This window comes from Conger conger, chromosome 14 (genome assembly GCF_963514075.1).
Source record: "Conger conger chromosome 14, fConCon1.1, whole genome shotgun sequence".
NCBI lineage: Eukaryota > Metazoa > Chordata > Actinopteri > Anguilliformes > Congridae > Conger > Conger conger.
Genome location: NC_083773.1, coordinates 16,452,385 through 16,465,842, shown reverse-complemented (window position 1 = coordinate 16,465,842; position 13,458 = coordinate 16,452,385). Strand labels below are relative to the sequence as shown.

General features: G+C 42.6%; 1 protein-coding gene across 6 annotated transcripts; it reads left to right on the top strand.

Annotated features, from left to right (window-relative positions):
- Positions 1 to 2,795: 2,795 nt before the first annotated feature.
- Positions 2,796 to 8,147, top strand: cnbpb (CCHC-type zinc finger, nucleic acid binding protein b). 6 transcript variants are annotated; one of them, XM_061220686.1, is made up of 6 exons: positions 2,847 to 2,953; positions 3,324 to 3,420; positions 4,656 to 4,770; positions 4,973 to 5,038; positions 5,993 to 6,191; positions 7,059 to 8,147. In XM_061220686.1, exons 3-6 carry the CDS (start codon positions 4,674 to 4,676, stop codon positions 7,177 to 7,179), a joined length of 483 nt encoding a protein of 160 aa, XP_061076670.1. In that variant the 5' UTR covers positions 2,847 to 2,953; positions 3,324 to 3,420; positions 4,656 to 4,673; the 3' UTR covers positions 7,180 to 8,147. The 6 variants fall into 6 exon arrangements, with proteins under 6 accessions (XP_061076668.1, XP_061076670.1, XP_061076669.1 ...); XM_061220685.1 differs by having other exon boundaries at positions 2,848 to 2,953; positions 3,324 to 3,409; XM_061220687.1 differs by having other exon boundaries at positions 2,875 to 2,953; positions 3,329 to 3,409.
- The last annotated feature ends 5,311 nt before the right edge of the window (positions 8,148 to 13,458 follow it).

The window sequence follows — 13,458 nt, the reverse complement described above, 5'->3', positions numbered from 1 at the left end:
GCAGCAACTGAGGTAGGTCTCATCACTGAAGAAATGGTTCCTCCCATCCAGGTAACCATGGCTGAGTAGTGGCAAATCTATCATAGCTGACCTGGGGCAGCACCATGGTCTACCCTCCTCCGCTAATGTTGTTAGATAGCCACATATTTCTCAGGGAAGAGGCATCCCTTTGTAACTGCTTTTCCGTATCAGATAGCCTAATGGCACTTAGACGTGAAATCCCTAAAGAGTTTTCAAATGTACATTTTTCTCTCTCTGTTTTCCTTCTCTTGTTTTTGAAGGACAAAAAGAAGTTCACTGTCTTCCAGATCATCTGCAGTAAACAGAAAAGAAAAATGCAAACCTCATCTCCACAAATCCCAGGGAACAACTAATGCACACAGCTCATATGGTAGGAGATGGGAGGCAAGGCGGGGACAGCTCAGTGAGAGCCTCACAGTGGAGATTTAAGGTATTCCCTCCAGCTTGCATCATCTGATTATATCTGCTGACACGGAGGAGGAAAACAAAGCAAGTGTGCACGTGACAGATGGATATGTGTATTTCACACTTTTCTCAGCACAGTAATATACTTTGTGACAGAAGACAGAAGAGACAGAATAAAAGAGACATGACAGTGATTATGCAATTTCAGAAAAAAGAAGTTACTCTCACTGAATGAACATACATTTTTTGTTCTTATGGACAAAAGATAAACATTATAAATCAAGCCTACTGTATGACTTGGATGCTGTGGCTGAATCATGTAAATATTCTGAAAATAATCAGCAAATAACATAAGTGGACAATTATGTTTTATTGAGGAATGCCTATTTATTTGTATAATTGTATAATTGAAACACAGTATTACATTTTTTTTTTTAATTTTCAGGATACATTTTCAGCTTCCATGCATGTGAGGAGAAATGTGCTGTCGACAAGTTACTGTCTAACGTAATGCTTAATTATGCTCAGATCTTCCCTTACCACTGTTTATAGGATGAATTATGGGTTTATGTGGGCTATAGTGTCAAATCTTTACTCAAATCTCAATCGCTTGAAAATATTTCTGTGATGTATTTGTTTCAGTTGATAACAAAATGTCAATGTACAATGAACATTTGAACACTGGATACATCAGTGTCCAAACCACCTTAAAAAACTGAGATGGCTGCACGTTTCTAACTTATTGATCTGCTTCTCTGACACTCAGGAAGGTTAGCTCAGCTGTACATCCCCATAAGTGAAATGGCTAACTAATCAACAGAATAGCCAGACTTGCTGGAGAGCACTGTCTCTGTGTGGCTTTGTGGTCATTAAAGCTAACATGTCTGAGCATCCAATATTAATGCCTGCCATGGATTGTACAACATCTTTTCTCTTTCTCTAACAGAATGGCACAGAACACAACACACATTACCGATTCACTGAGGAGCGTGACAAATGTTTCAATAATATTCTACAACTAAGTAAACTTACAAGTAAACATAATAATAAATGTACACTTCAAGATACAAACACTCTCTTGAACATACACATAATTGAATCACACAACTGTATCACCTCAGTACTCATATAAATGGATGGCTGAGTCATTCAGTTTAACAATAAGCATAACAAATATATGCAAGCCACTTAAATATTCATTTATCTTTAGTTCCGGTTTCAAACATTGCTAATTCATAGAAGGAAATATATGAATAGCCATTAAAGTGATTTATTGATTCACTGCACTGGCAAATAACATTACATGACTTGTATGTTTAGTAACCTCTTTTATCCAGAGCAGCATAAATTGTCTGCATTTTGTCTGTCCTTCCACAGCAGCATTTAATTAGGAGCCGTTTATTTCCCTAATAATAATAATAAAAATCATAATCATAAACCTTCATGAAACTCCCACCACAACTTCTAGGTTAGACATGTTTCCAGTACAGGTCTGTTAAAGATACTTTGACATGGAATCAAGCATGGCTCTTGTGACAGACAGGAAGATTTGTGAGAACAGATGCCAAGACGTTCAGCTGCTGCCAGAAGGGTCAGCTGTATTTATATGGAGATCCAGGGTACCTCCTGACCTCTCGGCTATCACAGCAGCAATTTTGTGCTCAGTATTATTTCAGGCTGACTCTTCACCTCAGAAGTGCCATCATTAAACCGGTCAACTATAAAAATAAATAATAAATTGTCTACTATTATTATTACTATGACACTATCACAAAGCTTACTGGGGGTTACTGAGTTAGGATTGCATAGTTAGCTGGATAAATTCACACAGTAAAACATGGAATAGCTGTTTTCACTTCAGTCCATGATCCGATTTTGGAAGGGGAGTTTTACTCCGTCAACTGATATACCCCCTGGTATTCTGATATTTAGTCAGATACTTAGTATATTTCGTTAAATTACATTGGCAAGTTATTGCTGTAGTCCTAAATTAACTCTACAAATACAACACCAAAACATATGGCTGTTTCACGTGGAATTACGTGTTTTACCATGGACATCTTAAAGCCAGCAGGCAACAGGCAGATCATTGTTCTTCTTAGAATCCAGTGACAACACAAATGACAACTGCCCCAAACATGCATTTTCGGTTAGCAACTTACAAAGCTAAGTTATATGATAAAATACAGTTTTGCGACTGGATTTTTGGCTATATTTCGCTGTTGCAGATCTATTCCAAAATATGAAGAAAAATGTCCTTATTCCTTATCTGTATGAGCAGCATACCCCGCACATACACGCTTCGTAGCAGGCTGTGTTTCTGCATGCAAGCAGTGATTCGATGCATTTTGAAGGTGGTGTCTGTAAACACCACTCTACTATAGGTTCCTTGAGAGCAGCGCGCCGTGTGCAGAGGCAGCCACGGCAGGGGAGGGGGAGAGCAACCAGAGGCTCGTGCGCAAACCGCGTGTGGCGCAGCGGAGAGAGGAGGAACCGAAAATAAACAGCAACGAATCACGTAGCTAAGGTGAGTGGCTTAAAGGACGAAAATATTAAAAAATATAACGGTTACAGATATATGTGGTCATATTGCAGCGTTCGTGGGAGTCTCCGATCTTTATATATACGGATGAAAGTCGCGTTGAACGCGAATGATTGTGAGGGAATTTGTTGCAAAGGTAAACAAGTAAAAATTTTCTGACGGCGCACTTTGGCCTACTGCGTCAGGCTCCGCGCGGGAAAGTCGCTGGATTTAATTAATTATTTGCCCGATTAGAAGACCGTTTAGCAAGAAATATTCTGGAGTTCGCTTTTTAATTTAAATTCGCAGAAGATAGATTATGTGCATTAGTGGAATCAGACTAACGGGGGCCTCTGAAACGTTGCGGTTGTGCCAGTGCAGAGGCCGCAGCAGGCGTGGGTGGGCGGCGCGGTGAATGTTCCAATGGAACTGCAGGAACCCAGCGTGGGGCAGCTGGATCCGGTGAGTCGATTGTGAGTCGGTGGGGGACGATTTGGAAAGATTGCTCCAAGTCGAATCGGACATTACTGCTAGCTAGCAGGCTATCTAGATGACTGTTTCAAAGTTTGTATAAGTATCTGTGAAATGTTTCGCGAACTAGTTATAGTACTATATCAACACATTGTAAACTTATCGTGTGTAATTTCGAGCGTACTCAGCCCAGTATGGCCTAGTGAACCAACTATGAATGAGCAATGAGCGCGGCGTGTACATTTGTGTACACTGTTGCTAGCAAGCTCGCTTGAGTAGCTAGTTAACTAGTATAACGGGCTTGCTAGCATTTTAGTACGATTATTCGGGGCCCGTGGCATACTGTAACGCCTAAGTATTCATTCACATCTGTTTAGCAATCGAAATGCCTAGTTGACTGCTTGCTTGTTAACCTGTAGCTAATATCGGACAATAGCGTTCCCATTTTAGCAATCATTTTAGCAATCATTTTAACCAAACTTGAATTGGCTTGTCACTTTTGAAGAAGCAAGCTAACTAGCTAGCTAGTCGGTTATCTTCCACGAATATCTTTGTTAGATAGATAGCTAGCTAGCTGCTAAGAAGTCACAAGATCTCGGGTCTGAAGTTCTCTGCAAATAGTCTACGAAATGGTTCTGCTAAAAATCAGATTCATTAAGGTAACGTTAAGTTAGCCAGCTACCGTTAGCTAAATGAACAGATTCAGTCAATACACGTACATTTTTCATGTAAATCGACCCGGTTTAATTAGCAAACCTAGCTCGATAGTTGTTAACTAATCCAGTCTAGTTCGATATTAATATGTAAAGTTAGTTAAAGTTGGTAGTAACGTAGTAGTAATATGGAGAAGACCCAGCAAGTTACCAACTTTGTTACAACCGTCATGCACTGACTGGTTTTGCCATTGACGCTGATGTTTGAAACGAGAAAAATTGAACAACCTTCATCCCCTTCCAGTGCAAAGTTGATGTAGTAAATGTGCTTGCTTGGCAAAAAAAAAAAAAATCCAGTTTCTGTCCCCTAGGGTCATATCAGATTTTTTTTTCTTTTTCTGCTTCAAGATTTAAAAATCCAGTAACATGAGCACTTTCCTCCCCTATATAACGAATGTAGCATTGCTTACAAAGAAAAGTGATAATTAAAGTTGAAACATATGCCTGTGTCGTGATGCAGACTTTGGCTGTTTTATATTGATGGCCTGTTGTGTCTGTGGGGTGTTTTTTTTTTGTCTCTGTAGTAACTGCTGATAAGTGAAATGAGTAGCAACGATTGCTTTGGGTGCGGCCGTTCAGGCCACTGGATCAAGAACTGTCCAGGGCGTGGGCGTGCTAAGAGCCGTGGACGAGGAAAAGGTAAGGGTGTATTACCTCAGCGATGCGAGAGAACTGTCACTGGACAGTTTGTACGCAGTTATCTGAACTGCCCCCATGGGTCACTTAATAAAGACTGGTGAAGAGTTCAAATTATTGCATGGGTCTCTCAGTTGCATAGCATCAGCATGATGAAACCCTCACACTTCAGACATTTTTTCCCCCCCCTCCTCCCACCTGTCAGATCTTTTCTGCTACCGCTGTGGAGAACCAGGCCACGTTGCCAGGGACTGTGAACGGACTGAAGACGGTGAGGATGTTTTGCTTAAACTAAATAAACTAACTGATCTGCGTTACTTGGTGAAAGTCATTGGAGTAAGATGTTGGTGTATCTTGCCACTTTAAAAACAGCTTGGAGATGATATGCTATGAACTGTTTGAAGTCATAATGGCTCCTTGTCATATGGACCATTGAACTTGAATGCAGTCCTGAATTTCTTAAGCAGAGCTTAATGGTGTGAAATGTGTGTGCTAAGATCTTTGAACACACTTGGAATAGGTATACACCTGCTGAAAAATAACCTCTGGTAACTCAGACTGGTAATGGAATATGTGTGCACATACTTATTTTTATGCCTTTTCTCCCCAATTTGAAATGCCCAGTCATGCTCATACTGCACTGCTTATGGCAGCCTCCGTTGTCAGTTTTGGAGTGTGCAGACAAGCATGTGATGTCAGCTGCTGCTTCTCATCACACTGGGATTTGCAAGTTGGACTCGTGCCGACATGAGTTGGTGGAAGACACTTCACGTGCAGCTCAACAGACAAATTTGTGGGCATCCGAACCACCACTGGGCTCCCTGGTGCTGTCATTGCGGCCAAATGAAGCTCACCCATTCCTGGGCGATGCTAGAGCCAGTTATCCGTTGCCCTGCAGGACTTCCGTCCACAGTTGGCACTGGCATATCCATATTTTTTTTTACCAGAACAGTGCCTTAACAGGATGAGCCACCCAGCAGTCCTACATATACTTTGTCTCCCATTCAAAGTCAATGTTTTTAATTGTGAAAGCATTTGCTTTCCACGGGGGCACTAGTTAGAAGGGAAGACGACGTCTTGCTGATCAGAGAGCAAGGAAAGTATCTACTACTGGGTGACGTACAGAGACCACTGAGGAACCGACAGTCCGAACACAAAGGGAAGGCATTTCAGCTGTACTGGGATCGGTGTGGGGTGATTGACGCTCGGGTCTGTTCGCTTCCAGCGTGCTACAACTGTGGCCGCGGTGGCCACATCTCCAGGGACTGCAAGGAGCCTAAGAAGGAGCGGGAGCAATGCTGCTACAACTGTGGCAAGGCCGGCCACATGGCCCGTGACTGTGACCATGCCAACGAACAGAAGTGCTACTCCTGCGGAGGTTTCGGTCACATCCAGAAAGGCTGTGAAAGAGTCAAGTGCTACAGGTAAAGCAGCAGACCGCTGTCTGTGTGCTGCAGCCGTGGTCTGAAACGTGCATTACACCCAATGCACCCACATTACTGTACCTGTAGTAATAACTACACCTGTTAGTATTGTATTGCAGCAGTTTACATGCTCACATTTGTGTTGTAGTGGAAATGGCCAAGGAATCCAGCACTAGGCCCACACAGGTTCCCGAATAGTTATTTTAACTGTACCTGCATTCGAAGCCTGGGAGACTATGCTGAAGTCTGACTGGTGCACTGTGGGTCTCTTATAGTATGGACTTTAATCAGTGATTGGTTCAGTGGTTGTTTGCTTGTGCAAATCACCAATCATGATAATGTTGATTGGTCATTGTTTGTAGTCCTGTGCCTTTACTGATTGGTTGTTGTCTTGTTGATTAGTTATTTAGTCAATTAGTTATTAGTTATCTGTGGTCATGTTTTTTTGCTCAGCTATGTCATGTCTGCGTTTAGCTGTCAGTCTATTTTGGGATGTCTTCCTACATTGGCCGACCACATTGAATTTAATTTTTGTATCTTTAAGATTAAGTTGCATCAGATTTCAAGACTAGCCTTTGATGAAGTGCTTAGTATTCCATCCAGGATCAGTGGTTCTTTTGGCGTGTAAATCCAATGCTTTCAGTGTTGGTACTGGCTTCTTTTTTTCTTTCTTTTATTTTCCTGTGTTTTGTAGCTTGCTTCACAGTGCTGTTTGTTTAGGTTTTTTAAGGTTCAGCTGAGCGGTTTGGAATGAAAAGTGCAAGTGATTAAACTCAGGGTCACCACCACAGAGTACTGTGAGAGAGAGAAACAGCAAAAAAAAAAAAAAAACTAAATAAATAAAATGTTCATCTGTCCCTCTTGCAGGTGTGGTGAGATCGGTCATGTTGCCGTGCACTGCAGCAAGGCGAGTGACGTCAACTGCTATAACTGCGGCAAGTCTGGCCATTTGGCGAAAGAATGCACCGTCGAGGCGGCCACAGCTTAATCCATTTCCTTTGTTGTCGCCCCTCCTTTTTCTGATTGATGGTTGTATTATTTTCTCTGAATCCTCTTCACTGGCCAAAGGTTGGCAGATAGAGGCTAGTCCCAGGCCAGTGAGCTCTTGACATTTAAAATGAGGAAAGGGGTGGAAAAAAAAAAATCCACTTTCTGCATTTAATACAAAAAAAAAGTTTATGTTTAGTTTGGTAGAGGTGTTATGTATAATGCTTTGTTAAAGAACCCCCTTTCCATGCCACTGGTGAACAGGGATGAGTGAGTGGGAATAAAACGCGTCGGGTAGGCCCTCTGGGCAGGAGGAACTGAGCCTAAGCGAGAGGCAAAAACAGGATCGTGGAAGAACGAACTTCCATATATGAGTTAATTTTCTTTTTGTTTTTTGAACAAACAAAAAAGAGATGGCCTGAGTGTTTGACATGAGAAGCAGTACACAACATATGTATGATACGATCCATCTGACTCTGGGCCCTATCAGCAGCACAGAGCAGAGTGGAGCCAACCGAAAAGAAATGTTCTGTTACCCATAAGAAAAGGAAAAAGAAAAAAAAAAGAAAAAAGTAAAATCTGGAAAATAAAAAAAGGAAATTTGAAGCGAACATTCTTTTGTATAGAGTCAGCTGTTTGAGCCGTTAACACAGACGCTGCTCGCGTTTCATTTTGGTCCCAATTTTTCAAAGTAGTTTAGGTAATTTTTCCCAAAAGGAGAAAATAAAACCTCAAGAATAAGCTGAAGCTGAAAGAAAACCAGACATTGAAGTTATTTGAGAAAGGAGAATGTTTTCACAGAAATCAAAATGTTATTTTTGTACAATATATCACTTAGACTACTGTAAAAAATATCATTTGCTTGTACTCAGTTTTTAAGTCGGAAGGTAAATGCAACTGAAGTCCTAGAACATAGAAATGTAATTTTAAACTATCAATAAAGCTGGAGGAGGAAGGGGAGTAAGAGTGGTTTCATTTCTGAGTGGATTTCTTTGAAAACTTGCAGTTGCATTCATTCACATCTGATGGTTTCTCTTAAAATATTCACTAATTTGTTACTGCACTGAACATGGAAGTTGGACAAATGGTTTAATTGGGTGCATGTGTCGATGGGAGTGGCCTGTATTACAGGGATGTACTCTTCACATTTTATTTTTTTATATCTTAGGGGTGAATTTCAGAATCGTGTGCATGTTGAGGCTAATTGACGGAAGAACAAGAAAAAAACCCAGAAGCCTAGGTGTCTCTAACAGCACATTTATTGGGTCATTTTTATGCTAGAAATTTATGGCACAGACATAAGAATAAAAAAAACTGGAAAAAAAAGTCTATAATCTAAAAACTTGAGCTTTCGGTCACTGGACCTTCATCGGAGCATAAGTGAGTATGAGTTGAGGGTCTTTATGTCACGTGTGAATGGAGGTTGTTCTATATTGGTGCTGGAGGGTCCCATCTCCTTTCAACCACAGGATCCATTTCATTGCTGGTCCTGTCAGATGACGCTTGTACTCTAAATTTAGCCAGCCTATTAAAAGCACCTGCTTTAACCCAACAATATTCTGAAGACTTGAGGCTATTTCAAAAATTCCTGCAAGATGAAGACATGATACAAAATGGATGTGTAATTCAGAATTGGTACATTCTTTAAATACACAACTTTTACGTTAGTTGTGCTAATAGTTGCATGAAGGGGTTTGATCTGTCAGCAGATCATCTTCAAAAGTACAGTCCAAGAGATTTTGATTGGTATTGAACAGATTGGGGGGCTGGGGCTTCATGTCACAGGAGTGTAGGAGGCCTGTTAGGACAGGAACACGTACTGGCCTGCTATATAATCTGATATTCAGAGTCCAGAAGTGGAATGGTAAGAGGATCCCCCCCACTACACAGCTGGCTCCTGGACTATTCCAGATATTGTAGTTTAAGTCAAGGTTTTAATTCCACTGCTTAATAATTCAACAGAATGACAAGCAGCTGCTTCACCATACTGTGAGCCTACACACCTGCATGATTTTGGGGATGCGTACTTACTCCGAATGTGTTAATTTTTTAGTATACCATCTCCCATAGCTTTTCATTGAACAAGTAATGTAACCCACAAGTATTGGAAATGCAAAACAATCACATTATACAGCACTTGCACGTAGCATGGCTATATTAAACCAAAGAAAGATTGTGATGAGGCAAGTAGATGTCATATTACCATGTGTACTAGCTGAGGTAAATATGATGGCTTGTGATGGTAGGAGGCAAAGTGCAGCAATAGACTTTGATGCGTGAAGGAGAATCATCACTGCAGAAGTGGCTCTGAAACTGGACCCCTGATCACCTGGTCATCAACAAAGGCAGTTTTTTTTCCCCCTCTTTATTTGAGAGCAAGACTGCTCAACAGCAGCTAAACGGCTAGTGTCAGAGAGGGAGGGACAGGGAGTGCACCCAGTCATCCACATGGAGCTTGCAGCAGGTAAGGCCACTCTTGCTCTGTTGGAGAAGGAGCAGTTGCTTTCTCTGAGTAAAATGTTCAATCAAATTTAAAGACGCAGGGAAAAATCACCTTGCATGACTACAATGGGCTCTTTGTGTTTGCATGTGTAAACATTTAATATGAGAACAAGATCTGTAGTGCTTACTTTGCTGCATTTGTACGTGCTAATAAATGTTTTTTACCTTTCACTGGGCATGTGCTATAAACTGTATTTAAACAGACTGAGACTCAGGTTATTTATTTAGTAGTATTTATATTGTTACTCAGACTGTATCAAGATGGTGCCTATGAAGTCCACGGCAGTGCATGGTGAACTGCTGTGTGAAAATGTTGAGCAGCAGTCGAGGAACAGGGAAGAAGGGGGCAGGGCAGGCGATGGAGAGGATGAGATGGAGGACTGTTACAGCACCACCTCTGCGAGCCCTTCTGCGGCCGAGAACCTGCAGCATCCAAGATCAGGTGACAACCTCGAGGAGGAGTTCGTTTTGCAGAGTCTGCTGTTGTCGCCTCATACTGAGGACGGTCTGAGTAACGTGGGCAACCATGTTTCCCCTCTGGAGTCCATCAGAGAGCTAGATGAGTTGGACGAGCAGGGCTCTGACCTACGCAGGAGCCCAGGAGACGGGGCCATGAAGGTCAGAGAAGGGATAGCCGATACCGGGTCCCTGCTGAGCTCTGCGGAGAGGAACAGTGGGATGGGGGGCAGTTCAGGTGACAGAAATGCCCTATCTGGTGCCGGATTAGCGCCATCCTTCAAATCTGCAGTCACGCGTGAGGAGAGGGCAAAGCTGGATAGCGAAATGGCAGATCTTTTAAAGTACCCACAGGGCACTTCCCACGACAACTGCCTCCAGGTTGAGTCCCTACATATGCAACCTGAGGAGATGAGCCAGGGAAACGGCTCCTGCAGTGGGAACAGAGAGGAAGGACACGATTCAGCAACAGAAATCTCCCAGCCCGAAAATGCGGCCCGAAGTGAGGGGTCCCTGGAAAAAGACCTGGAGACTTCAGCCACTTCACTCCAGGACCTACAGGACCTCAAACTAAAGCATCAGTCGCACCAAAAAGAAATAAACCGCCTGTGCACTGAACTGAGGAACTCAAAGGAGAGGATCGGAGAGCTCGAGAGGGATCTCAGTTCAGAGAGGAAGAAAGGTGAGAACCAATCCCACCAAATCCAAGAGCTGGAGTCAGAGATGTCCAACAGTTCTCTCATTGCCGTACTGACGGAGTGCCAGTCCAAAATAGAGCAGCTGGAAGAAATCAAACACTCCTCACTTGAGTGTACAGTCGAGGTGAGCCATTATACACTCTGTATCTGACTTGTAACTTGTACAGAGCGAATATTATGTATGTCAAGGTGTTTGATATTATATAAATGAGGACACTGTATGGGCCTATAATGTCACATCCAAATGTATCATATTTGATTGCATGTATGTTGATATGTACGCATGTCAGAGGGCTGGGTGCGGCAACAACAGACACATTACATCAATATACACAACAAAACATTGGCTATTTGTCACCACAAAATAACCTATTGTGTTTCAGGTCATAAGCAGTGAATACAAAATGCAAAAGTTGTTCTGAGCACTTTCTTTGCCCTATCTCAGCTCCAGGCAGCACAGGGTCTGGCAGCTGGCCTGCAGAGGAGAGTGCACTGTTTGGAGAAGGAGCACACCCTGAAGCAGCAGCAGGTGCGAGAGCTGACTGAGGAGCTGGAGACAGCCAGGAGAGCACTGCAGGAGAGGAGTGCAGAGATGGCCCGAGCAAAAGCGCAGCTCCACATCCTGCAGCAGCAGAGGGAGAAGATGCGGGAGAGTGGGGCCTGTTCCTTGGACGTCCTCGCAAACGGGCACACCACCATGCAACCACACAGTCAGCCCAAACAGTACTCAAATGACTCTAAGGTGTGCACACTGCTATGATTGCAGGCCAGTGGGGAGCAGCACCACAATGAATAGGCCTCTAGGAATTTTACTTTGTGAGTAGATTGAAGGACAAAGCAGGACATATACAACTCTGTGTAGCTTAGAATACTGGAATACATGTAGAACTGTAACAGTAAGAAGCAAACATATTTCTTTACCATTTTGAAACAAATGACTTGGAACAAGGCGGCACGGATGGTGCAGTGGGTAGCACTGCCGCCAGGAGGTCCTGGGTTCGAATCCCCGTCGGCCGGGGCCTCTCTGTGCGGAGTTTGCATGTTCTCCCCGTGTCTGCGTGGGTTTCCTCCCACAGTCCAAAGACATGCATGTTAGGCTGATTGGAGAGTCTAAATTGCCCGTTGGTATGAGTGTGTGAGTGAATGGTGTGTGTGCCCTGTGATGGACTGGCGACCCGTCCAGGGTGTATTCCTGCCTTTCGCCCAATGTATGCTGGGATAGGCTCCAGCCCCCCTGCGACCCTGTGCAGGATAAGTGGGTTCAGATAATGGATGGATGGATGGATGGACTTGGAACAAGTGAGATAGAAATCTGAATGTTTTATTCATATCACTCAAAAGGTAAGTTTTTTAGAAAACATACTTGCTAACCCAGGGACTTGGCACGTGTGAATGTATTTTTAAAATGGAATACAATCATTTTACAGTTGTAACGTTTAGAGTTTATGCAATTGGGGAAATACAGCAACTGTACAATTACTTACAGTGCAATCCTAAAATATATTAAAATACAGGTTTTTTTTCAGTGAACAGATGAACGAATAAAACTAATAACCCTATGACTACGTTTTAATAAAGTTTCAAGGTCGTTTGGTTATTTAATCGACAACGACGTCGACTAAATTATTATTGCAAATAGTCTTTTTGTTCCTTCTCGTCAAAATGAAAACCATGCCTCTCAATACAGCAGTTCGGCTGACCATGAAAAGCGGTGATTCAGTCCCTCTATTCTGGTTCGAGCCGGATTCCCGAGACCCAGACATGCGCGCACGTTGTTTACCTGCAGGCGCTTGTATTTATGGGAACGAGCATCCCCACTTCAGAGGGGTTCTGGAAAATCAGCTCGAGCTCCAAATGTAGCGATAACGAATAATGGCATTATCTGGAGTGCGTGCTCATTAGGCGCGTTTCGCTCTCCCTTTATTTTATTTGAACCCGACCAAGTCCTTGAATGAAGCATCCTGTTTTTGGTTTGCACTTCCCTGTGACGATCGACGTAATGAAGTGCACTGCTGCATTATTCTTGAAGGATAGGTTATATGAATGTTGCAGGGTAATAAATTGATGTATTGCGTGCTTTCGTGGCAGCGAGTTGCACTGCAGGCTACTGCTGATTGTTGTCATTTTAGAGTTTCTTTTATCTAATTAATTATAATTTAACAAGGACAAGCATTTATTTGGACGTATTTATATGAGCGTTGCAATTGCGCAAATACAAAATGACTACGTCTAATACAGGTACGGTGACATGGACACTATTTTTTTCTCTTAACTCCCCTTTTATTTTTATATTGGGGTTAGATGCTAGAGAACATTGTGTAAGCTATTAAGAAGGTGGAAAAAATGCTTTATCTTTATGTATAAGCTGAGTGTTCCCAAATCACAATTTTGAAAGCAGACCTTACTGTAGGCTACATGCTGTAGACACTGTGGCCTGTGCTCATTTTAGTAGAACAGCATTTCTGTCCTCCCTCATTAAATTTGTAGAGTGGAACCTTGAGATACTTTGAGGGGGGTGGATACCTGCTCTTGGACTGACAGGAAAGTATTGTCTAAGCAGACCCAGTCAATGCATTGGGCATGCACATTTCAGCACTTTCTCCTCTGCACTAAGTACACAGCAA

Bases quoted from the DNA above. Each gene is read 5' to 3' on its own strand.
- cnbpb (XM_061220684.1), top strand. From the start codon at position 4,674: ATGAGTAGCAACGATTGCTTTGGGTGCGGCCGTTCAGGCCACTGGATC. The intron at 4,771-4,972 runs GTAAGGGTGTAT...CCCACCTGTCAG, and splicing joins GAGCCGTGGACGAGGAAAAG to ATCTTTTCTGCTACCGCTGT. The intron at 5,039-5,992 runs GTGAGGATGTTT...GTTCGCTTCCAG, and splicing joins CTGTGAACGGACTGAAGACG to CGTGCTACAACTGTGGCCGC.